The 27,436-nt window shown below is 40.1% G+C and overlaps 1 protein-coding gene across 1 annotated transcript in view; it reads right to left on the bottom strand.

The window, feature by feature from the left end:
* RASA2 (RAS p21 protein activator 2) overlaps window positions 1-27,436 on the bottom strand; it is a 156,524-nt gene that overhangs the window by 29,659 nt on the left and 99,429 nt on the right. The window contains exons 10-17 of the mRNA XM_089683513.1: window positions 25,773-25,929; window positions 17,064-17,212; window positions 16,850-16,964; window positions 14,782-14,856; window positions 12,707-12,830; window positions 8,892-8,998; window positions 3,376-3,462; window positions 3,215-3,292 (exon numbers count right to left, since the gene is read on the bottom strand). Coding sequence (XP_089539639.1) covers window positions 3,215-3,292; window positions 3,376-3,462; window positions 8,892-8,998; window positions 12,707-12,830; window positions 14,782-14,856; window positions 16,850-16,964; window positions 17,064-17,212; window positions 25,773-25,929 — 892 coding nt within the window. The remainder of the gene's footprint in view (window positions 1-3,214; window positions 3,293-3,375; window positions 3,463-8,891; window positions 8,999-12,706; window positions 12,831-14,781; window positions 14,857-16,849; window positions 16,965-17,063; window positions 17,213-25,772; window positions 25,930-27,436) is intronic.

Genomic DNA, 27,436 nt, shown 5'->3' with positions numbered 1-27,436 from the left:
CTCCTTGTCTGCCTGTCTATTTAAGATGTGCTCAGACTGGGCCACATTGCCTGAGCAACGTTTGTTGTTGGAGCTCCCCAGTGTTCTGCTGAATCCGTTTAGTATATCTGTGTACCGACCCCGGCTTCGTCCCTGACATTCCTCCTGTATTGTCTATCCGTGCACCGACCCCGGCTCGTTCCTGACATCGCTAGTGTTCCGCCTGTCCTGACCTTGGCTTGCCTACTAGATATCCTGTCTCTACTCCCATTGCAACCTGCTCCCGCTAGCAGTCTCTTCTACCACAGCTGGGTGTACCTGGGGGCCGCAACCTGGTTCCAGCCTGCTCCAAGTCCATCCCCACCATCAGGAGCCCTGGTGAACAAGCAGGCTGGGGCTTAGACTACGCGCCCTGGGAAACCCCAAGCTGTGGTTTTATAGAGCTCACTACCATAGACGTGACTGTGTGCCACCATTGATAGAAGTCTCTTACCAGATCTGGTGGACCATAAAAGGTTGTAAATGGTCAAACTCGCTTGGGTAGTTTGTTCCTTCACTGGCTTCCAGCATAGGATCAGATACCGCGTCTCCACTTGCCGAGACTGGCATCAAAGAAAAAACACATATTCCCATAGCGTAATATAGTTAAAATCAATGACTTTTATTAGATCCAAAAATTTCATAGGAAAAAAGTTTCATAAGCCATCAGCCTGCTATTGTTTTCTTGCTTAAACGCTGTTCATATGTGGTGAAGCTGTACAGTTTTAATCACAATATTTCTTATGAAATTTTTGGATCTAATAAAAGGCATTGAATTTAAATATACTACACACACCATTTATAACGTTATGGTTTGCCAGATCCATTCAAGTTTAATTGTGCACTATTAGCCAACGGATGAGCTGTGACCTTCTCTACACAACGTTTTTGTGAATTAATTATATCTACACATTCACGTGGGACTAAGTTGTTTATGTTGAAGATTTATTTACACAGACTGTTAAGGACTTTCACACATGATTTTTGTTTGTGTGTTTTATTTGCATATTTAGTGCTGCTTTTCTATTATTTTAATGGTCTAATTGGTACCACAACTGCACAGTGGCTTCTTGTACACTGTTATTTGATTGTTTTGACCTGGTGCAGACTTACCCTGGTTTGATTTGAACTAGATGAAAATTTTAAAACAGAATGGGAAAATAATCTGCAACAATGTACCCGCAACAGGATGAATATGCTTATAATGGAATATAAAAATGCCTGGTCTCACTGGGCAGAGCAATAGATCAGATCAACACATAGACTTATATTGGTTATTTTTTACGAATTATAAGCCTCCTGGGTGCAACTATTAACAATATATATCGATACCGTCCCCATTTTTTTTTCTATAGGATGGATCTATTATCTACAAGCCCTCCTTTGAATTGCCTTTTTGATATTTGATGCAGGTATTTATTATTATTTTTTTCAATATATATATAGGCTTATTACACAAACTTTATACCTTTTTGTCATGGTTATTTGTTTTTTCATTTCTCATCTTGGCAGGGGCTGTGTTACAGTGACCCCAGTGCTGGGATTGTCTGGACGAGTGGGATTCCAACATTCAGTCATCTCTGTGGGTGCTAGCAGATATTGGCAGTCTGGATTTATTTTATGGCTATGTGTAATTTCAACGTATGGATATAGGATGGTATGTATTTACTGCTACTATATATGTAATGTTTTCAAATTATGTTACCATAAAAAATTTCTGATTGTATCCTATTGTGACCTATTATATTAAAGAATTCATCTACACCATCCTCTTCCACTGTTCACCTCTGAAGAAAGAAAATATTCTAAAACATTCTGTCGTGACAAGTATGATGTCTTAGTGAAACAACTGAGGATGTTCTACACATACAAGCCAATGGTTTTTGCCTTCTTTAAAACAGCCATCCATATTTTTGTTTTATTTATGGGTTTAAATATACAATTATTCCTCATTTTTTAATGCTCAATAAAGCTCTTTTTGTATTTTACCTCAGTATCCTTTGTAGTTGCCTGTAAAGTCCCGTGTTATTCACTTTGGGGGTTCCCTGTTCTCTCTGGTTTGATTTTTTCTAAATTGTTACAGGCTGGGTGTAGGTCAGTTGGACCCGCATCCCATATTTTAAATACCAACCCATATACAAAGAAAAAGTATTTTTAAGGTGCTCAAAAAATCTTAAACGTTTGAGGTTTTAAAATCATACAACATTTTATTGCAATGTTATAAAAAAAACTACATTACATTTGTAGTTGTGAAGGTTTAAATCCAACAAGGCGCTCCATGTGGCTCAGAGTTCACAATGCAACAATTCCCACTCGACATGTTTTGCCAGTTCTTGGCTTCTTCAGATTTACAGATAATTGCAATTATCTGTAAAATTCCTGAAGAAGCAAAAATTGGTGAAACGTGTCAATTTTTTGAGCAACTTAAAAATCCCTTTTTCTGGTTTGATTTGCTCAACGCTCTGTAGACCTTCTTGCTCTTTCACCCAGTCCATCACAGGATGGATATGGCAGGGCTTTGCGCTGGACCAAATTTGTAGCCATTTTACAGAGAAAAAAAAAAAAAGTATGTATGTGTGTGTATATATATACACACACACACACACACACACACATACAAACACACAATAAAACCACCTATTCATTAACACTTTCTAATTACAAGAGAAACCTAACGAAAACTTTTATAAAACATTTTTTAGGTCCTACTGCATTGTATACCATACAGCAGAAGTGTTTTTAGTAGAAAAACTGGAAACTGGATGGGCATTTTCTTTTCACAAATAATGCAGATCTGATAGTAAGGTAAATAAATTGGTTAACATCTTTTAACTTTTCTAAATTCATTTTTCACTGCTAACCCACCTTACTGGCTGTCCCGTTGATCAGATTTACAGGAAATGCACTGCATGCTTAGCTACTGGCCACTAATGTAGGAACATGACCTTCTAGTGCCATTGTGATTATTGAGGTCTTAGCTTTGCACTTAGAAGTTTTTACCTGCTCTTGTAACGCAGATCTACCATATGCCCAAAGTGGTACTTTAAAGGCATTATGTTTATTGTATGCAGTCATCAAATGTCCAATGAAGCTGTACTTGGGCCTGTTCTATCGAACACAACTCATATAGATGCATTTGACTAAAACCAAAAATATAAAACAGAGAATGGCCAATATAAAGTCAAGATCAACAAACCTTTTTAACATCAGCTGTGTAGGTTTCTTCTTCAAACATTTTGTAGAAATCACACATAAATGGCTCTTTGAAGCTAGACTGAATTGGCAAAGCAGAAGATTATGTATGGTATGTTACAAATCATGTTCACAAGACAGACAATGCTAATACAAAAAACTTACAGTTTTGCTCTTTGATAAATTGCCTACACTCCCAAGGGTCTGGATTGTTTTGGAAATGAGAGTCAAAATACGTGATGTTGCTGCATCCTGAAATAAGGAGAGAAAGAAGCAACATGTTACCTCCCACAGAAAAAAGTACATTTTCTCCAGGTAATGGTACTAATCTCAGTAAGCTGAGCTATGACTGAATTTTTACAATCTTTGCCAGGGTAGAACACCTCCAAACCACATAGTGGAGCTTTATTTAGCAAAAAAGGGATTGCTCAAGGTATGCTAGTAGTAACAAAACAAATATTTCACATTAAAACATAACATACACATTTTAAAATCAAACCTTTCTGAAAAACAGGATATATGTTGCGGTATATACACAGAATTTCACACCTTATAAAATTCAAACCACATTATACGCCAAAAATTATAAATTATTAAGCTAGAAAGTGCTTCAAAAGTTCTTTGTACATGAATTTCCTGATACCAGCAGATGTTTCTGCATAGTCTGTAAAAGGAAAAGGGGGGGGGGGGGCATTTCTATAATGGGTATCATGGAGCAAGGAGAGTCTGTCTGCAGACACAATTCAGATTGTACAAGTCTAGACCTGCCACCACACCGAAGGCTATGAGCATGGGTTCCAGTAAGAATCCTCAGCTAATTTACTCTCTGTACACTCAATGATACAGTTGGAGTTGTACAAGGATTGGCCTACTCCTGACAGGGTGGCAGATTGGCCATTACCTTTCTTAACAAGACAGTCCCTTTTGAGAATGTCCTAGCATGTAAGGACTAACCTTCCATCTACTCCGCAAAAGCATGTAGACCACTTTGCTGCCTTGTAGCAGCTCATAAGTTAGAGTAATATTACCTTGGTTCCATGCATGGAACATTTACACGGGTTTTACTCCAACCCGATCACAGTTCCAAAAGTCAATAGGGGAATTCATCCCATTCTGGATTTAAAGGGTCTCAACTCCTTGTAGGTCAAAAATGTTGCATGGAATCAATAGGATTAGTCACAGAGATCAAGGATTCCTGGCCTCCCTGGAAATGAAGAAGGCTTATCTATATGTCCCTATTTTACCAGTGCACCAATGTGTTTCCTGCGTTTTGTTGTGAGCACTTAGGGCTACCAGTTTGTGACCTTTCCATTTGGACTGTCCACTGCACCTTGGATTTTCACCAAGGTGTTGGCCTGTGTGCTTGCCCTGCTTTGCTCACAAGGAACCCCCATTATGGGATACTTGGAAGACGTTCTCTTTTGGGAATGGGCAGTTCAGGCATTTCAGACAGACAAACCCTGCAGATGTTTGAATAAATTCTGATCCTTCAGAGATTGAGGCTGGAACCGACCCATGGTTTGTAGTATCTGGGCTTTCTGGATGCAGCCCAGTCCAGAGTTTCCTCCCTCAGGGAAAAATTCTGACTCTCCATTCCCACATTTAGGCTCAGTCCAGGGGCTGTCCTTCCCTCCACTTTTGCATAAGGATCTTGGGCCTCCTTTGAAGTATTTCTTTATGCCCAACTCCACTCCAGGCTGTTGCAACTCATCATTTTGGATGTGTGGGACAAAAGAAACTTTCCTTAGACTCCTGCCAGCTATCTTATTATATTCTGACAGTGGGGACTGCTCCGCTGTCATAATACACTGATCAGCGCTGCAGCTGAATGGCTGCAAGGTTGCAGTGCTGATCCAAAGAAAATTTTCCAACAAGCAAGTTTGAGAGAAGTCGATCATAGGACTTGGCACAAGAAAGGCCATATATGGATTGAAATTCGGCTGGTCCCTGTTGAACCAGGCAGCTGAATTTTAATCCATCTATGGCCAGCTTCACTCACAAGGTGAGTCTACAAGGACAGGGGCACACCTGGGGCTGTGTCAGATCTGTATGTAGAAACCAGATCAAGCTGGATAAGCAATGCTGAGTAATACAGTAACAGAGGAATGGACCTGTTGTCCTGTACTACAAGATATGAAATTTACCGGCAAGTCAAAATTCCTCATTAATTGTACAGTACAAAACACAGGCTGGATATTTATAAACCCTGGAATGTCCCCAAGCAATGAATAACAAGGGTGGGCAAAACCAATGCAAACAGAATTGTGCAAAAAGGCCCAACAACAAGGGTCAAAGGACTCAACTCAGCAAGCTGCTAAAAAACCCTGCGGCTCAAAACTACTTCCACAGAAGCCTGGATGTGCACCTGGTAGAGTTTGTAGAAGGTATGACCTGAAGACCATATGGTGGCTTTGTAAAGGCTTGGTGTCGGAATGATCAGGAAACAATGATCTGGTGAATTGCGCAAGTAGGAGTGCAGGTGGTGTTTTATCCTTTAGAGTGTAAGTTCTTGAGATGCGTTGTCTCATCCACCTGGCAATAGTGGATTTTGTAGCAAGATGTGATTTGCAAAACCCTAATGCCAAGACAAGAGAGTTAGTCTGTCTTATAGATGCTGTAGCTTTTAGATAAGCAACACACTGAAGAGCAATCTCTTTGGGATGCTTAAGAGAAGGAATCAAGGATACAAGGATGGTCTATGTATTCAATAAGGTGGAAGCTTGATACCACCTTAAACAAAAAGGTGCTTGTGACCGCTAGTTCGGATACACATCTGACAGAAATAATAGTCAGTAAGTAGGGCACTTTGCAGAAAGGATCCCCAATGGATTCAAAGGGTGGTTCCTGAAGGGCAGAGAGAACCAGATTACTATTCCAAGGAAGCAGAGGATGCTGTAAGAGTGGTCTAATCTGAGAAACACAGAGTAAAATTATTTTTATTTCAATATATTTACTGATTTTAGCATAGTAAAAAAAGGATTCCATGAAACAGTTTTACAAAAGACAGATGGGCTATCAATGAATTAGCAAGTTGAGAGAGAAGATTTGAGGTTGAAGGAAGTAGAAAGGCAAAGAAGAAAATTAAGCCAGAGACACAAAAACCTTTGGGATTAAAATGCCCGTGTTCACACCAGTCAAAGGATTTTCAAGTAAAAGAGTAATTCCAACCCCATGTCCAATCGTTGGCAAACTCATGCAGGCTCCACCTCCGCAACATCTCCAAAATACGTTCGTTCCTAACCCCAGACACTTCTAAACTACTCGTACACTCCCTTATTATCTCACGTCTGAACTACTGCAACTCCCTTCTCACCGGCCTACCTCGTCGCAGACTATCCCCGCTTCTGTTTTCTGTTCTGTTTTCGTGTTCTGTTTTGTTACTGTATTGTCTCATGTACTGTCCCCCACTATAATGTACAGCACTGAGCAAACCTTTTAGCGCTATATAAATACTGTATAATAATAATAATAATTGTTTTTTTGGAAGTGGCTTTCCTGGCTTTGAGCAATGTGGGAATTATAAAAGTAGAAGCACATCTGTCCATAAAGACCTAGGTTTCAACAGAATGGCATTAAAGCCAGTGACTGACAAGCAGAATGGAACAAGGAGCCCTGAGACGGGTGGTCTGTCATGTTCAGAAGAAGCCAGGAATTGTCTTTTAGAAGTCTAAGTATGTCTGTGTAGCATGTTCTCCTGGGACAATTTTGTGCAATGAGAAACACCACGTTTCTTCACTTGCTATATTTGGCAGAACAGGTAAGACAGAATTTGCACTGGAGTAAAGGTATAAGAACCGGACCGGGGTCAAGTTAAGTATGAGGGCATCCAATGCCAGTTCTAGAGGATCCTATAGGGGTAACATGTTAAACCTGAAGGCCAAGATGTCCACATCTGGAGTTTCGCCATTTCTAAAATAGGAAATTGAAGATGCTGGGAGGAAAGGCTGATTGTCTTGGTCCAGACGTTATCAACTGAGGTAATCCACCAACCCTCTTGTCCACTCCTAGGATTTGAGCAGCAGAGAGGGATGAACAGTGTTTCTCCACCCATTAGGTGATCAGAATGTACCCGCTTGGTGGAACCAAGCTAGGGAGTTCCTTGCTTAACTGAGTGGCGCACAGAGAGGTTGAAAGAAGGAATTTGTTCCACGCCAATAAATTGCTGCATTGAAGAAGCCTTGAATAGAATTGAGCAAAGGGGACAACATCAAATGAAGCTACCATGAGGCCCAGAACTTTCAGAGAATCTCACTGAGGGATATCACTTTAATCCTTTGATCCAAGCATGACATCTTAGAGATAGGATTTTGTGTTCTGGAAGAAAGACTTTTGCCTTGGCTGTGTCCAGAAAGAGGCCTTAGTTATGCTATAAGAAAAGCAGAGCAGACTATTGAAAGCTGATTACACAACCAAAGGCCTGAAGCATCTGAATAGTCCTTTGGACATTTGCAGATAGTTCAGAAGAAGGTTGTCTAGGTACCCTGCTACTTAAATTTCCCGAGTTCTTAAGAGGGTAAGAGGTGCATGTATCTTTGTGCATACTCTGGGCCACATGGCAGTGCGATAAATTGGAAGTGTTTGTCTCCTCTGTGAAGCGCTGATGAGATGAGTAAATGGAAATATGTAGATAAGCATCTTGGATGTCAACTGACGCCAAGTACTTCTCTTATCTCAGAGAGGCACTAACCAACCTTGCAGATTCCACATGAACAGGATGAATTCCCCAAATGGATTTTGGCATAGTGAACAGGTTTGAATGCAATCCTTTGAACCTGCTCTTCAGAGGAATAACCACACCCTGGGACAAGAGATGGCTTAGGGCTTTCTGCAGATCTAACTGTCCTTGAGAAGATTTTGTTGGTTGTGGAGGAGAAAAGCAATGAGGGGATAAAGTTTTGAACTCTATGTTCTATTGGGTGATGGGGAACAGAGTCAGGACCTTTCCTATATCAGGCACTAGAAGCTGCACAAACAGATCCTTACTAGAAGTGAAGCAGACTTCTCTGTATCTGATACAATCCTCTCCTACTGGTGCAAGGATTAGTACAGTAAAACAGTGATAGTACAATACATTTATGCTTTTAGGGTTTCTAATAAAGGTTATTGTGCAATGATTATTTGCATATCTTGTCTCCTTCTTTCATGACACCTGGGGTGGAGTTTTATTTGGAAACTGAATAGGGGTCACAGGGTAAAAGATTGGAAGATTTACACATTTATGCTCTTCTGACTACCCTATTCAGTTAAGAGGTCCATGTGGTGAGCTGATCACCATAGAGGAGCATTTGGCAGAGGATTGCTTTCTGAAATGTGATCATCTAGTGTCTGATGGCCTTTATTTGTTATGAATGTGATATATCTCTCTATTGATGTGTGCTCAACACTGTGAGCACGTTATGATTAAATTATTTGTCTATTAATATTTTGGTTTTACACTGATCGGCAATTTAAAAAACGAATTGGTTTTGGTATTACTATTATTGGTGCTGTAGATAATATTTAGTTTGGATTACTAGTGCTGCTTGGGGGGTCTGAGGGTTTTTGATGGTACATAATGCTCAATGTTCAGGATCAGCACAGGATTATTGGTTATTGTTTTTAGCTAAATGATCACATATGTATAATCTTAAAAGAAAATGTATGATATTCAGGAGGAACACAGATAGATACATTAAACTTACTGGGTGGTGGGATCTCAAATGGAATATATGAGGGGACACGACAGCCACAGCAAAGAATCGCAGAAAGACAAAACTGCTCACTGCTGAATACTGTACATGAGGGTCATCTGTAGAAGGATATTAAAGAAATACAAATATAACACACCATGTTTTTTGCAAAAATGTTAACCATTTAGATTAGGAACCAATTAATATTTGCAGAGTGGTATACAACACTTATAGTGAGTGCAACAAGAACACTACTTGAACAAAAAAATTCCAAAATGTTATGGTAAAACACTACCAAGACTATATTACATTTATATCTCCATCAATGCAATGGATAAACAAATACAGGAATTATACATAAAACATGGAGCAATGGAAGATATAGCAGCTGCAGATGTTTACTTTGGACAGTTAACCTACAGCAAAGTAACAAATTTGGGAATCTGGTTTTTAGGGCCAACAGGTCCACTTCTCTTGCTCCAGTCTGTATTAAAGAATCATCAATATATTTAATAAATAAAGAAGAGTAAAGAGCAACCTGAAGGAACAAAGTGCGGTATCCTCATTAATGGAGAGCATCTCTACAGAAACATCCTTTACCTGACCCAGCTACAGTAAAATGCAACCTGTTAAGAATGACAGTCTTGTATTTCATCTCGGTCTTTGCTCGTGTTATTATCTTAAACTCAGAACCTTATTAGCCATTTATACAAGGCTGGCTTTCATAAGAGACACCTGTGTTTAACCATTTGCCACCCGCCCTATGGCTGAATGGCGGCCGGCGATGTCATCAGTGTTCCGGGTGGACGCCATATGGCGTCCTCATGCACATTCGCAGATTGCGCTCCTGCAGAGCCGCGCAGCGGCGCGATCTGTCACCGGCCGTGTACCTCGGACACGGCCGATGACAGATCTGAGTATCGGCCCCCGTTGCCGGTACCATGTGACAATCACAGCAGGTCACATGACAGTTATATACAATGGATGGCTTCATTCATGCCATCCATTGTATACTAGTGTCTAGCTGTGAATGGTCACAGCTAATCACATGCACATGTCATGTGATTAGCTGTGGCCAAATTACAGCTAAGCACAAAAAATAAAAAAAAACCCTGAATGAATCGATGTCATTCAGGTAAATGCTTGCTTATAGCAAAGTAATTCTTTGCTATAAGCAAATTGTGTAAAAAACGAAAAAAATACTGATCACTTCCCCAAAGTAGTACAATGTTACTATGGTAACATTGTACTACTTTGGTCATAGTGAAATATGAAAAAAAATAAAAAATAAAATGTAATAAAAAAATAAAAATAAAATATATATATACACACACACACACATATATATATACACACACATATATATATATATACACACACATTATATATATATATATATATATATATATATGTGTGTGTATATATATATATATATATGTGTGTGTGTATATGTGTGTATATATATATATATATATATATATATATATATATATATATATATATATACACACATATACACACACACATATATATATATATATATACACACACATATATATATATATATATATACACACATATATATATATATACACACACACATATATATATATACACACACACATATATATATATATATATACACACATACACACACACATATATATACACACATACACACACACATATATATATATATATATATATATTTATTTCATACTGTCACCAGTGTCCCTGATCACCGCCATGCCAGTTATATAATGACGCTGTACTGCACTGGTGACAATATGTAAAAGAAAAAATAGCGAAACTAATTTTGTTGTATTTTTTCATTTTCCGAAAAATTATGACAAAAAAAATACAACTTCAAAAAACTCGCCATGCCTCTTATGAAGTACGTCGGACTGTCTACTTTACAAAAAGTGGTCATTTGGGGGATATCTGTACTGTTCTGACATTCTTGGACCTCAAGAAATTAGATTGGCTGTCAGTACTTCAGGATTGATCAATATTCAGATCTATACCATAGTTTGTGAACTCTATAACTTTCCTACAAACTAAAAAATACATCCTAATTTGGGTTATTTTCACCAAAGACATGTAGCAGAATACATCTTGGCCTAAATTTATGAAGAACAATTATTTGCAAACTTTTATAACAGAAACAAAGAAAAACATGTGTTTTTTTCAAACTTTTTAGTCTTTTTTTGTTAATTTAGCAAAAAATAAAAACCCCAGCGGTGATTATATACCACCAAAAGAAAGCTCTAGTTGTGTGAAGAAAATGATAAAATTTTTGTTTGGGTACAATGTTGTATGACCGCAAAACCTGAAAACTGGCCTGGGCAGGAAGGTGTAAAAGTGCCCGCTATTGAATTGGTTAAATATAGATCATGAAATGACTGCAATACAATACTGAAATGCAACTGGATATAATTTAGAGATCCTCAAGACTCTCACAGTGGAGACAGCCATTTTGTAAATGGAAGCAATAATAATGACTTAGGAAATACTTTGTGATATCACTGCTGAGAGTGATGAGACACTATGAAAAACAGTATGAACATCCACTAAAACCTTTCCAGACATTGACTCCACTAGATGTCTGAAGGTATATTGTGGTATCAGGCACCAAGCTGTCAGTAAATCCTTTACGTCCTGTAAGTTGTGATAGGTCTCCATGGATCAGACTTGTCTTTCCATCACATTCCACAGATCCCCCTCCACACTGGATTGTGTATGCTTAAATGTGAGTTAGGGACCTTAGATTGTAAGTTCCTTGAGGGGTAGGGACTGATGTGAATGTACAATATAGATGTAAAGTGCTGTGTAAAATTGTCAGTGCTACATAAATACCTAAAATAAATAAATGAGATCTGGAAAATTTGGAGGCCAAGTCAACATCTTGAACTTGTGTTTTGCAAACCCTTCCTGCATTCATCAGACCAGACCACCTTCCTCCATTGCTCTGTTGGCAAATTCTGCTGCTCACAATCCCATTGTAGGCACTTTTGGCTGTGGACATGGGTCAGCATGGGCACCCTGACTGGTCTAAGGCTACATAGCCCCATATGCAAAAAAACTGCATTGCAGTTTGTGTTCTGGGGAACTAGAATTAGCTTTTTCAGCATTTTGAGCTACAGTAGCTCTTCTATAGGATCTGGCTACATGGGCCAGTCTTTGCTCCCTTTGTGCATCAATGAGCCTTGACTGCCCATGACCCTGATGCTGGTTTTCCTTCCTTGGACCAATTTTGGTAATTCCTGACCACTTCAGATTGGGAACATCTCACGAGAGCTGTAGTTTTGGAAATGTTATAACCCAGTCGTCTAACCATTACAATTTGTTCCTTATCAAAGTTGCCCAAATCCTTACACTTGCTCATTTTTAAATGATTTCAACACATCAACTACTTCAGGGACAGCATGTTCACTTGCTACCTGATATTTCACCCACTTGTGTGTATGTATGTATGTATGTATGTATGTATGTATGTATGTATGTATGTATATATATATATATATATATATAAAATATACACATACACACACATATATATATATATATACATATACATATATATATATATATACATATACATATACATATATATATATATATATATATATATTCACACTATAATTGTAACACTAATCTCAAACTACCATGAACGTGAACAAGGCATTTAGGAGCCTGAATGAGTATAGCACCTTCACCATAACAGCCACTTTACCTCAGCATAGCCATTTTCTACCTTCAAGCTGCTCCATGGAAGCTTGCAATACATAATTCTACACAGCAGAGGTAAAGAAAAAGGCAATTCTTACTAGGGAAGTGCCGGACAGCCATGTGGCGCAGTGCAGAGAATAGGTCGCACATTACAGTGGGGCAACTCATGCTGGATTTGACTATACAGGAGAAAACTTTGTCCACGTAGCTTCTCAGATTGTCCTTTAGAGAAGGCATAAAACAAACCATTAGTATCACCATAAAGCACTATCACATACACAATTATGGAAAAAAAAATGCTGCAAGAGGACAGACTGCACAACAGGGTAGGTCACGTTTGGAAACAGGAGCATGCAGATCTGTCTACTGCAGACACAGTAACCTAGTGGGCTGATCAGCTGACCAGTGTTATGGGTATATCTGAAATGACTGGATTTTAAAGAGATGACATTTATAAAGTTTGAAATTATAATTCCACCAGGGTATAATTAAAATACTTCAGGGCTCTACAGTTGATAAAATAGTTGTCCAACATGGTTAAAAGAGCTTGATTTACCAAAGAAGTGTGATGCTGTATGTTATCCATAGTGCTGATCAGGTACAAACCCTCAGAGTATGAATCTGTTTTTTTTATGTCTGCATAAAAATTAAAAAGAAAAAAATTTGCCCCTTTATCACAGCATCATGTTAGGGAATCATAGGAGACAACTCCACAGAGTTTCCCACACGCCCAGGAGGCTGAGCAGTTTGTATGAAGAAATCTGCATTTTTTTTCCCCAAATGATCCCAGTCAGTTTGCCTCAACAGGACAGATCTAGCAAAATACCTAAATACAGACACCATTCTGGGATAAACTGCAGCTAAATTTATATTATATAGTACATTTTTTAACTTTTTACTATATTTTGCACACAATAATAAGTAAGAAGTTCAAATACTCTTTACCACTTATACCATGAGGTGGGAGTAGTTGGGTTGTTTGGAGTTTTTTTTAAAACGTATCTACTGTTGTCAACTGTATCACATTCTCAGGTTTCCTTAATCTAGGTTTTTTTTATGTCTATAAAAATACTCAACTATATTACAATTTGGGACCACTCAGATCTCAGCATCCTGGTGCACTGTGTTAATGTATGTTTTTTCACATGTTAACATGCTTTGTTAAGGCAACATATAACAATTCAAGCCCATTCAGACCAAATCCAACAGTTCTCTGTAAATAGTAGCTCTTTAGCTAGAGCACCTGTATTTTAGAACACATTGGCATATACATGCATTTGCAGAAATTACAAAGACTTTGTTCCTTTTGAGGTTTATTGCCTTATACTTTTATTTTCTAAGCAACCTAAATATTGCCCTCTACTGGCTAGCATTTTAATTTTACCAGGAATAGTTTAAAGTTTTAATTGGAGTATCTTTATAAATTAGTTAAATGTAAGAAATAAAGAGGAAGATCACGTGGTTTTAAAACAAAAAAAAAAAAAAAAAACATAACTCATACTACATTGGCAAGTGGCAGTGACTGGGGAGGATGTCCTGAAGCTTCCTGGGATGTGTGATGTGATTCCAGGAGGCACAGGAGGAAGGGAGGGAGGGAGTGCGGAAGCCATGTCATGAAGCATGGGAACAGGTAAACTTGTAACACCACCACCCCTCCCCCCCACCCCAATAAAAAAATATTGACATGTGTAAAAATGAAGAGGCGGTGGTTAGGATGACGTTATATCTATCTAACATGTGAGTAAAGGTTTGCTTTCAGTGGTAAAGGTGAATATGCAATGGTTTCAGGAGATTATTGCAGCAAATAATACTAAAAAACAAAAGCTGGAACAGTGGGCAGTTAGGATAAGTTCTCAAAGCCTTGAAGAGGGTCATTTTGACAACAGCACACAAATATATGACAACCTGGATAAGAGTTTCAGATTTGTCTTCTCTGGAATCATTAATACTCATTAATAAGAGGTGTCCAAGTTTCTATAAAGGATAAAGCTACTAACTTCAAAAGGCAGATAGGCCTGAAAAAGTAACCAGTTGCATCAGCTGTTCCAGATGACCACCTCACTGGTGGAGCTCCAGAGGTAAGTAAGCAAGATAAATATGCATGTGGGATACACTGCTTTAGCTGCATATTCTGTGTCTGATGCCATGAACGATCTTTAAACAGAAGACGCACCTTGTGATTATCCACGTTGTCCCCTTCTCTTAGACGATTAGGGTCTATCTCACAGGGTTTCGGGGAATCACATATCTAAAATATGAAGTCCAGGGTGAGCATTCTCTTTGTTAAAAGCAACAGATCAAGCTATTAAAGTGGTATTCAAACAAAAAGCAAACATGTATTATATTGTAGCTTACCAATTCTTACATGTGATGACTGGATATGTTTTCTTTTTTTAGGTTTTCTATTTTCATCTGGTAATCCAGCCAAAAGCACAAGCTCTCCAGCAGAATGTGGAAGTTTACATGGATAAAACAAACCATTAAACGCTGACAGGGCTGATTAAATGGTCAGCTTTTATTTATTCATGTAAAACCATTACACCAAATGGAAGAAAACAGTTTGCTATAACTGATTATAAAGTATTAACTCTGCTAATACCTTTAACTACTTGTCAACCGCAGATAGCCGAATGACGGCTACACTGCGGCCGGCTAGTTCTGGGAGGGCGTCATATGATGTCCTCCCAGAACGCGTTCTCCTGCGTGCCCCGGGGAGCGCGCACCTGGCGATCTCCGTGATTGCTCCTATGGACACAGCTGATCACGTGATGTGGTAAAAAGCCAATCACAGCGGCCTTTTACCACGTGATCAGTCGTGTCCATTGACACGCTGATCACCGGGAAATGCAATTGCCGGTTCTCAGCTGCACTTTCCTCACGCTGTCAGAGCGTGAGGAAAGTACTGCCGAGAACCGGCAGTTGTCAGAGCAGGGATCGGCACTGATCATCAGTGCCCTGATGATTGGTGCCCAGCAGTGCCACCCACCTGTGCCCAGCAGTGGACCTACCTGTGCCACCCAGCAGTGCACCCACCTGAGCCACCCAGCAGTGCCACGCACCTGTACCACCCAGCAGTGTCACCCACCTGTGCCCAGCAGTGTCACCCACCTGTGCCCAGCAGTGTCACCCACCTGTGCCCACCCACCAGTGCCCAGCAGTGCTGCCAGTCAGTGCCACCAGTCAGTGCCCAGCGGTTGTGCCAGTCAGTGCCCAGCGGTTGTGCCAGTCAGTGCCCAGCGGTTGTGCCAGTCAGTGCCCAGCGGTTGTGCCAGTCAGTGCCCAGCAGTAATGCTAGTCAGTGTCACCTATCAGTGCTGCCTATCTGTGACGCCTCATTAGTGCTGCCTATCAGTGCCGCCTCATCAACGCACATCAGTGAAGGAGAAAAATTACCTGTTTGAAAAATTTTATAATAGAACAAAAACTTTTTTTTCTAATTTTTTGCAAATTTTTTTGTTTATAGCACAAAAAGTAAAGTGCCCAGCATCGATTAAATACCACCAAAAGAAAGCTCTATTTGTGAGAAAAAAATGATAAAAATTTCATATGGGTACAATCTTGCATGACCGCGCAATTGTCAAAGTGCGACAGTGCTGAAAGCTGAAAATTGGCCTGGTAAAGAAGGGGGTATAAGTGCCCGGTAGGCAGGCGGTGAAACACTACCCTCCCCCCCTCCAGACTGACAATGCTGGGGTCTGCTGTGCCTCCTGTGCTCATTCATTCAGAGTGGTGTCTCATCAACACAGGTGGTGTGTTATCGGCCAGTTCACCAGGTGAAAACAGAGAAAAACAAGCCAAAGAAAAAGAAAACTAATGCAGCATGGTTGGTAAGCTGTAATATAATTGTTTTGTTTTGGGTTTAATGCTGCTTTGAATATAGATCAAAATGTTTGTGTGCACAGTTAAGTATATTTCATGACCTATGGTGGTATAGCATGGAGTTTTAAAAGGATGGTAAACACACAGGAGGGAAATTATATAAAAAAAAGTTATCGAAGGGATGAGTTGGAATCACCATCATTATGTGTTTGTGATATAGATTGAACTGTTCAGCCAGTCACTCTTGCAGCACCCTATATAACAAAAGCTGAAAAAATTAGATGCAGCAGGTAAATGACCACCTAGGTCTGCACTGTGAAACTGCGATAAAAATGACATTATTCGGAGAACATATATACTTCATATGTTGCTAAATCAATATTACCAAAAATTTGTACCCTTAAAACATGTTTAACAGTTACCTCATCTATAACACTCTTCAGAGTCACCTTCAGATAATGATTACCAACTATCTTCATTGTCTCATCCATGCAGCGGGTAGCCAGGGAGTTTCCTCGGAAAATAGTATTAGCTTCTCTATATTAAAAAAAAAAAAAAGGGAAGGCATTTGTGCATTGTACATCTTGGAGTCAATAACCAAAACTACTTTAACATGTATTTTGTATAGGTACATACTGTGTATCGTTCAGGTCCAGCTGTGCTATTGTTGCCACAAATGGTACTAGTTTTTGATAGTGGAGAAGGAGTCGGACCAGCGGGAGGACAGCATCATTTTTATCTCTACATACTTCTCCCAGGATAAAGGCAGCTGAGGCAGTGATTGGCTGGAACAGAAAGACATACACAATCATTAGGGAAAAGTATATCCTGCTTCTTGGTAACTTTTAAGCTATATATTCATTCACTTACTTGTGTCAAGTTTGGCCTTAACATGAATTAGTGCAACTACGATTGAGACTCTGGATTTGAAGATTAAGGTATCATTCACACGGATGCATATAAGCAGAAGATATGCCCAGAGTGAAAAAAAACCTCTGTTTTCCTGCAGCTGGGGAGACGCAGGTGGAGCGTACAACTTGTCATTGAAATGAACAGCTGTACGCCTCTATACTCATGTAAACTATGCCATAAGGTGCATGTTAAAGTAGATGTAAGTGATAAAAAGTGGGGTTGATTTATTAAAGGCAAATGGACTGTGCACATTGCAACTGCAGTTGCACTCATTATCCCCAGAGCTTACTGAATGTGGCGAAGTTCCATCATCAATCATGTGCACGCAAAAATACAATAGGTTTGTTTTTTTTTCAATTTTGCATATACCTGATTGGGTATTCTTTTACAAAGTGAAGCTTCACCACATTCACCAAGCTCTGGGAAAAAGGAGTGCAACTGCACTTGAAAGCGCACAATCCATTTGCCTTTAGTAAATCAACCCCAATGGCTCAAAACTCTCTATAATGTACTACAGTTCCAAAAAGTAACCACGGCACTCTAGGTTTACGATAAATGCCCAGGTGCTCACCCACAAAGAAATCCATATAAATCCAAAACTGGTTTAGAGGAACTCATGGGTCTTGCAGAGGAGGAAGATCAAAAACAGCAGTGTTTTTATTATCAACGTTTCGATGAAGCTCTGTTCACTTCTATGTTGTAGTGTCTTGAGAAAGATGGACTGACTAATAAACTCAAAGTCCCACCCACCAACACCACCACCTAGTGATGACCTCACACAGTGCAAGGATTAAAAGGTAAAATACAGATTAATACAGGGAAAAGGTAAAAAAAAGATCACAAATGGAGTAAAAACACAATAGCTCATCAAAAAAGCAAAATATGCTAGCTGAAAACAAGCCATCAAAAATAGCTCCTACATAAAAATGACAAATTACAGAAAAAGTGGAACAAAACAGGTAATGAATACTTACAAGATGGCCGCCCTAGCACATGGCAAATACAAGGCAGGCATGGACCATCCAGAATAAGTACCATGAAAAAATAATAAAACAATTGATACTAAACACCCCAGATGTGCCAAAGGAAACAATTATAGGAGTGTGAATAGCATCTGCCACAAGACCATAGATCCACAGAAAACACTGTCATTACACAAACACATAAAAAAGTACATACTATAAATCAATACTCCACTACCAGATAGAAGAAAGCAGAGGACTCAGCTATTTACATAGTTGCAGAGGAGATATGATAGTGAGAACCCCAAGACTAACGCCACTAAGTGAAAAATATGTCATCCCAAACAGGAGTAAATGTGGAAACCTAGTGCGGTTTCCATGAAAGAAAAAGGGTCTGGACACCCAAAACACCACACAGAAGAATCAGTCTAGTGTAGCACCTAAATGGCACAAAATGGCATAGACCCATGGAAAACACCAACAGTGCACAAAAATAGGAACACGTACAAATGTACATACTATGCATCAAAACTCCATAACCAGAAAGAAGAAACCTGATGTAACGGAGCGTAGGCAGGACAGACCACACCGAGAAGATGATAAACACTCAAAGCTTTATTGAATTATGAGAATTCACTCAATTTGGGTCTGAGGGTAGCGTCCCAGTCTCTGGAGCAGGGGAGGAGTAGGGAAGGGGCCAAAATAATTGTAAACCGGCCCCAGGGAGGGCAAACTTGGAGTCCCTGGTAAATTGTAATCCAGGCAGGGAAGAGTAAGGGGGGGAAAGTTCACGGATAGTCCATACAGGGGGAAAACAGGGGGCAAGGACACTCACAGTTCTGGCAGGGTTTTTTCCTGGCTCACAGCAGCCGACAGCAGGTAGCAACAATTCTCAGCACACAGCAGAGGATCCACACAGCGGGTATTTCCAGCACACAGCAGCACGGCAATCCTGGTCATATTTCACAAAAACTTAAGCGCGATCATCGCACTATTAAGAGATTTGTGGCTGATTCAGAGCATGGACGGGTTCATGCAGATAAAGGCACATTGAGGAAGATTTCTGCCAGATCCATGCATTGGATCAAGAGAGCAGCAGCTAAAATACCATTACATAGCAGCAAACAGATATTTGAAGCTGCTGGTGCCTCTGGGGTCCCACGGACATCAAGGTGTAGAGTCCTGCAGAGTCTTGCAACCGTGCATAAACCTTCTATTCGGCCACCAATAACCAATGCTCACAAGCAGAAACGGCTGCATTGGGCAGAAAAATACATGAAGACTAATTTTCAAACAGTCCTGTTCACTGATGAGTGCCGTGCAACCCTGGATGGTCCAGATGGATGGAGTAGTGGATGGTAGGTGGACGGCCACCCTGTTCCAACAAGGCTGCGACGTCAGCAAGGCGGTGGTGGAGTCTAGTTTTGGGCCGGAATCATGGGAACAGAGCTGGTCGGCCCCTTTAGGGTCCCCGAAGGTGTAAAGATGACCTCTGCAAAGTATGTGGAGTTTATGACTAATCACTTTCTTCCCTGGTTCAGAAGGAAGAACTATGCTTTCCGTAATAAAATCATCTTCATGCATGACAATGCACCATCTCATGATGCAAAGAATACCTCTGCATCAATGGCTGCTATGGGGATAAAAGGAGAGAAAGTCATGGTGTGGCCTCCATCCACCCCTGACCTCAATCCTATTGAGAACCTTTGGAGCATCCTCAAGCAAAAGATCTATGAGGGTGGGAGGCAGTTTACATCCAAACAGCAGCTCTGGGAGGCTATTCTGACATCTTGCAAACAAATTCAAGCAGAAACTGTCCAAAAACTCACAAGTTCAATGGATGAAAGACTTGTGAAGCTGCTATCAAATAAGGGGTCCTATGTTAAAATGTAACGTGACCTGTTAAAATGTTTAAAAAGTTAAAATGTTGTTAAACGTTTGATTGAAATAGCTTTTGATTTCAGTAAATACGCTGCAAACACAACAAATGACAATTTTCAGTTCTTTACAACCTATAAAGTGTTTTGAAACTTACTGTGCGTAATAATTTGGAACAGTGCATTGTAAGATTATGTTTAAAAAAAATACTGTTATCATTAGGAGGTTTGTTCAATAAAATGTGAATTGTACTCTTAATAGTTGATAACATGAGAATTATGCTGACTGTTATTTACATCAATTATTTAGGTAAATGAGAAAAATAGAATTTGCATAATAATTTGGAACAGGGTGTAAACAGCTAATTAAGCCTTGGCAGGAAAAACTCTTCCCTCTGACCTATCGTAAAACGATTATAACTCAGTCACACCTGTCACAAAAGAAGTGTAAGGCCATTAAAGCTCTAGGAATGCAGAGCATGCCATAAAACCTCTATTCCACAACTTTACAATTCCACCTACAATTCATAGAATTCAACAGGACATATTAGGTATAGATTTGAATGGGGAATATCATACCGAATAAATCAAGGTCATACATGACAATTTGTAGAGTTGGGACTACAGAATATTGGGGTGCCGTGACGTGGCTCTGTAGCTTACGTATGTATTTGCAAATGTGTGCTAACTAAACCCCTGTTTTAACGCATACTGTTAGACAGGTTTATTCGGTTTGCTTGCAAGCTGGCTTACAAGTTGAGCTGGGAACTTCTCTTTTGTTGTTTGTCATACATGCCTACCCTAGCACATACGAAAGGAGAGAAAGCAGTCTCCTGCCTCATGGGTGACAAAGGTATGCTGTGTTTGGTATCCCTGGATATGAACTATAATACTGAATATTATTCTATCAGCTTCTAGCTTACCACCTGCACGTATTGGAAGTTATTAATATTAGTGTAAAACTGTACTTGCGAATTGGTCATAAACGTGGTGGCCTCTCAGCACCCATCCCTTAAATCAGAATATTGGTCAGATGGTCTCTGTCCACACTCCTTTGATATCACAGAAAAGGAGAAGACAGAACCTGGGAAGTAAGCTCTCATTTTAACATCAACCAAGGAACATCCAAGAGAGCCATGGCAATATTTTTGCTTGGAGAATACTTGAAAGTCCAATTGTCCATTTTCACCTCCTTTTATTTCTCTGTTGCGTTATTGTTCACTTTATGTCTTTGTAACATCCTTTTCTGTAAATATTTTCATTGCACCATTTGACATTTTCATTAATAAACCCTATTTTGAAAAGTGTTAAAACTTTCTCTAAGGCTTTTAATGCAAACTAAAGAATCGCTGTCTCTTGATCATAATCCCCTGAATATATCGGTCTGTGTTGACAGTGTGTGTTGCAGACGTTTATGCTAAAATCATAGTGTTATTGCTAAGATTGTGAGTTTCCCCCTTCTCAGTAAAAATGTGATTTAAAGGGTTAATTGCTTAAATAACGAACCCAGTGACAATCGCTCTCAGGCTACTGGCACATAGATTTTGGTCCCACAAGCTGGAAAATCTCTGTGCAGGGTGCAGCTGAGGGTGGTATTGTTACGCAAGTGACAGCATGGTGAGAGATTGGCTAGTCCTTTGTCACAAGTTGGTGAGAAGGGCAGGGGTCAGGCACCACGTTCGTCACAGCATCAACTTACCAGTCCAGAGGAGCAAGCAGGTAAGGCTCCCAAGACAGATCCTCTTCTCCAACGAAATGGGGGGGCTGTCAGCAAGGGTAGCCCTGTGACACAGACTATAGGTGCCAGGTCATGTGTGTCATATGAGACGTTTAACTCGCTGGCTGCCCCGGTCCAGGATTGGGCATAGTCGCGGCTGACCAAGCGCTGAGCTAGCGGTCTGCGCGCGCTGGTCAGTTGGGGGTGACCACTGGATCTAGATTATCCAGCTTATTGCCCATCCAAACTGTTGATAGAAGAAAAATTCCACAAAAAAAGAAAAAAAGCTGTGGGAGCAAAAGTCCCATACTCCTAAGGCACCAGGCAGAAATGATTAGATTACCTATAGCAGACAGGGAGTTTATACCAGCTAGGACTGCTTATAGGCAGTGCTGTGTTCTTTTTCTGCCTAGTGTCCTATTCCTGTAGGTGGCAATATAACCCTGGTCAAGATATAAATGGTCAAGATTAAAAGAGTTGTGTCAGTCAATGAATGTAAGAGAAAAAGGAGCTCCTACGGTGCGGCATACGCTGGTCTTAACTGAGCATGCTTGAGTGACATCACTAAAGTGTTTGCCAATGCATTTCAAAGAATACTTCAATGTTGTTGGTAGCGTAACCACTTTCCTGACCGCCCTATGGTAGAAGTACTGCTACAGTGTGGCAGGGCTGCATAAAATCATGTATATATACGTGATTTGCATTTCCAGGTAGGGGGCGAACACGCTGCCCTACCCGCACAACTGTTAGTGGCTAAGGATGTCAATCACCAATTCCTGGCCGGCACTCGGCAATCGTCAGATAAAAACACACACAGCACACAGTTAACCCCTTCCTGACCAGTGCCATTAGTACAGTGTCAGTGCCTTCTATTAGCACTGATCAATGTAATAGTGTCACTGGGGATGTGAGTGGCTGTTAGTCAGTTCCCACCCAGTGTCAGAATGCCCACAGCCGTCCCACATGAAGTCGCTGATCGTCGCCATTACTAGTATAAAAAAAATAAGAATTCCAGTATATACAGGTGTACATCAGTTTACAAACACCTCGGTTACCGTAATTTGCGGTTTACGAATGAAAATCCATTGAAAATAATGCCTTGGTTTACAAATTTTTTAGGCAATACGAAGTGTATATCGGTGTTGATTTTTAAATGCAATTGCCGGCTTTTTTTTTTTCTTCACTATGGCTCACAGAATTAGCTGTCACTTTCCCCAGAGTAAACGGAAGCTTTGTTTCCTTTAAGAAACTAAAAGGAAACATTGTTTCTTTTAACTTGGGGAAATAAACTAAAAGGTAACTTTCTTTCTTTTAGCTGGGGGGAAGTGACATCTGAATCTGAGCTATAGTGAAGAAAAAAAAAGCGGTAATTACATTTAAAAACCGGCACTATAATAAATTTAAAAAAAAAAAAAAATGGTATGGGGTCCCCCCATCCATACAAAGCCCTTATAGTCCGGTATGGATTTTGAGGGAAACTCCTATGCCAAAATAAAAAAAATAAATAAAAAATGGCATGGGGGTCCTCACCAAAATCCATACCAGGCCCATATCCATGCATGCAGCCCGGCAGGTCAGGAAAGGGGGGGGGGGGCAAGCACCCCCCCCCCTCCAGAACCATACCAGGCCACATGCCCTCAACATGGGTGGTACCTTGGGGCAGGGGGGCTCCCCTTCTAAAGGGTCTCTTCCCCACAACCCTGGCCAGTGGTTGTAGGGGCCGTGGGCAGGGGGCTTATCGGAATCTGGACACCCCCTTTAACAAGGGTGCTCCCAGATCCCGAACCCCCCATGTGAATATGGGTGCATGGTCCCGATAGTCACAAAAAACAAAAAGTGTAGTGTGAAAAAAAGACAGGACACGTTATTTGACAAGTCCTTTATTAAAAGAAAAAACTAAAAGGATTTCCCCCACAGTAGATCCAACGTCAATCACGATGCCCACCGCCGACCTGAAAAAATGTAAAAAAAAAAAAAAAAAAAAAAAAAAAAAAAAAAGGTTCCACTTCTGACAACGGCTCCTGCTGTCTGCCTGCTCCGGTGGTTTGACGGTTCTTAAATATGTAAGGGGCGGGCCACCTGGGGCCATCTCCTGAGTTACCCCGCCCCATGTGGGGTCACATGCATGATGTCCCTGGATGGCCCTGCCCCTTACCTATTGAAGAACTGTCAAGCCACCAGAGCAGGCAGACAGCGGGAGCCATTGTCGGAAGCAGAGCTTTTTTTTTCTTTTTTTAAATTATTTTTTCGGGTTGGCGGCAGGCATCGTGATTGACGTTGGATCTACTATGAGGGACATTCTTTTATTTTACAAAATATTTTATTTTACATTTTAATAAAGGACTTGTCAAAGAACGTGTTCTGTCTTTTTTCACACTACACTTTGTTTTTTGTGAATGAGTATCGGGACCGTGTACCCCATACTCATTCACATGGAGGGGGTGAGATCTGGGGGCCCCTTTGTTAAAAGGGGCTTCCAGATTCCGATAAGCCCCCTGCGCACAGTCCAGGGTTATGGGGAAGAAGCCCTTGTCCCCATCAACATGGGGACAAGGTGCTTTGCCCCAAAGCACCCCACCATGTTGAGGGCATGTGGCCTTGTATTTTTCGGGGGGGGGGGCGCTCGCTCGTACACCCCTTTCCTGATCTGCTGGGCTGCATGCTCGGATAAGGGTCTGGTATGGATTTTGGGGAGGGCCCATGCAATTTTTTTTTTTTTTTACATTTTCGCGTGGGAGTTCCCATCAAGCTCCATACCAGACCCGAAGGGCTTAGTATGGATGGGAGGGGGGACTCCATGCTGTTTATTTTTTCACATTGCCGGCAATTTTACATTCAGCTGTCAGTGGAGAACCCTGCTGACAGCTGAAACATTAACACATGGTTGTCACTACTAAAATACTGCATGACTTGATAAAATAACTCATGCGGTATTTTAGTAGCGTTTACTTTTTTCTGACCTCAGGAACGGATTAATTTGTTTTCAATGCGTTCCTAAAGGAAACGGCATTTCGGTTTGTGAATTGTTTGCTATATGAAAAGTCCCACAGAACGAATTAAATTCGTAAACCGAGGTATGCCTGTATACTGCTATTTGTAGACGCTATAACTAACACGTAAACCAATTAATTTACATGTATTGGAAGTTTTGGGGGTTTTTTTTAGCAAAGACATGAAGAATACATTTTGCCCTAAATTTATGAAGAATTTTGATTAAATTTTTTTTATTGGATATTTTATAGCAAAAAAGTCAAAAATATTGTTTTGTTTTCAAAATTGTCAGTCTTTTTTTGTTTATAAACACAAAAAAATAAAAAACTCAGCAGTGATCAAATACCACCGAAAGAAAGCACTATTTGTGGGGAAAAAAAGAACATAAATTTCATGTATGTACAGCGCTGCATGACCATGCAATGAACACTTAAAGTAACACAGTGCCGTATCACAAAACATTGCCTGGTCAGGAAGGGGGGTAAATCCTCTGGAGGTCAATATCACTATGCAATATATAACAGTAGGCGCTACAGAAATCCACTATACCATGATCTGTATTGAATCAGTTTGATTAACCTTCTGACAGCCAGCAGATAGGTCATATACATAAGGTCTTTTTTAATATACTGATAAGAGGAAATGGTACAACCCAGCACATATGAGTTTTTAATAAAAGTTCTATATTTGTAATATGAAGAAACTGATGAACTATATGCTTGTTATCTCTTTTATCTAACAATTAGGAAGAATGTATTTAACCTCTAGCAGCTGCTGGAGCTTTCCACTGTTTGGAATTCAAGGGATAACTTTAGCATTTTATTTTGGTGTAAATGTTTGCTCATAAATAATATTCAAGGTCTTTATGACTCGTGTTATTAGGTACCTGAACATCTGGTGATTTCACCAGCAGACTTCTTAGAGGTGAATAGAAGTCTGAAGACAGCACATAGTCTTCTGTATAGGAGATACTCAGCCTCAGGGACCCAAGGTCATCATACTTTGAGGATTTACTTCCATTGTCTTTTGGCTGGAGAAGATACCTGGACACAAAAAAATAAACCAAAGTCTAACTTCTGCATGGTAACAATTACAAAATGGCAAGAGGGATAAGGTCTAGTAATAGTTTTGTTGCAATTGCTGATGAGTTCATTTTTGGAAGAGATTACTACCTGTACCTGCATACATACACAGTAGGGGCAAACACCTAATGTTACCATAGATGCATCATACCACTGACATTCAGATTCCATGCACACTGCTCCAGCTCCACTTCTACAGAAATTCTGTGTTTTGTCTGTAGAAGCAAGTCAATGTTACCCTATGTATCCGTGCACATTAGGACGTTTAAAGGCATATTTTAAGCTCAGCGTTTAGAGGCATAAAAAAGCCCTCTGGTATGCGTTTGTTATTGGAGTTTTCTGGCAGAAAAAAATGCAAAACACTCCTAAACGCACCTAAAAATTGCACAAAAACACTCTATATGAGCATTTTTGTCTGTTAAACGAACTCACTCTCTTTTTTTTTTTATTTTATTTTTTTTAAGTCCAGTGCGTATGGAGTCTCAAAGTTTCAGAAATATTTACCCTGCTTATAAAAAGGATACCAGACATGTGACCGATGCTGTCTCCTGTACATTTGCTCTATCCCAGTTGGTGAAGCAGAGCAACATGTTATGTTATATAGGATATACTGGCACTAGCCCCTAGTAAAAAAAAACAAAACCCTCACACTTTGAAGCACTTATTTCCCCCTAAAATAAAAAATAAAAAAAATACTTAGGTTGCCACTTTAGAAGATTGACTTGATGGGCTTTGGGCTTGTGTCAATGGGCAAATGCTTTTGAGAGAATTTAGAAAAATTATTGACAAGTGCTTTTAGCCTGCAGTTCACCTCTCAAGCATTTAACCTGCTTCAAAATCTGGTTATGCATTCTTTTTTAAACTTGTGAAGGACAGAAGCAACTCTGACACAAACAAAAAACATTGGCACTGGTCCTACTGGTGATGGCCAGTGGGAACAGCAAATGCCCCAGCATCCATGGTCAGTGAGCATAAATGATGCTGCACACTTGGTGGAAAGTAGGAGTGAAAAATGCCCTAGGACTGGTGAGTAGTGGGGGTACAAAATGGCCTACTGCCTGTGGTTAGTGGGAGGAAAAATAATGTTTATCATTGATGTCAGTGAAGGGAATAGTGATCCATTGTTGATTGCCATTTCAAAAATTCCACAGCATTTTCTGAATGAAAATTCAGAATTAGTAGCGGTCACATTTTTTTTAATGACAAGTTGGTGTTAAACATGCAATGACTGCAGCACAGTGGCTAAATGGTTAGCACTTCCGCCTGGCAGTATTAGGGTCATTGGTTCGAATCCCAACCACGACACTACCTTCCTGGAGTTTGCATGTTCTCCCTGTGCCTGCGTGGGTTTCCTCTGGGTACTCCGGTTTCCTCCCACAATCCAAAGACATGCTGGTAGGTGAATTGGCTCCTGTCTAAATTGGCCCTAGTATGTGTATGTATGAATGTAAGTTAGGGACCTTAGATT

The sequence above is a fragment of the Staurois parvus genome, unplaced genomic scaffold (genome assembly GCF_062004578.1).
Source record: "Staurois parvus isolate SC_StPar_1 unplaced genomic scaffold, SC_StPar_1.0 ptg000312l, whole genome shotgun sequence".
Taxonomy (NCBI): Eukaryota; Metazoa; Chordata; class Amphibia; order Anura; family Ranidae; genus Staurois; species Staurois parvus.
The sequence above is the reverse complement of the archived record's forward strand: the minus strand, read 5'-3'. Positions and strand labels throughout refer to the sequence as shown.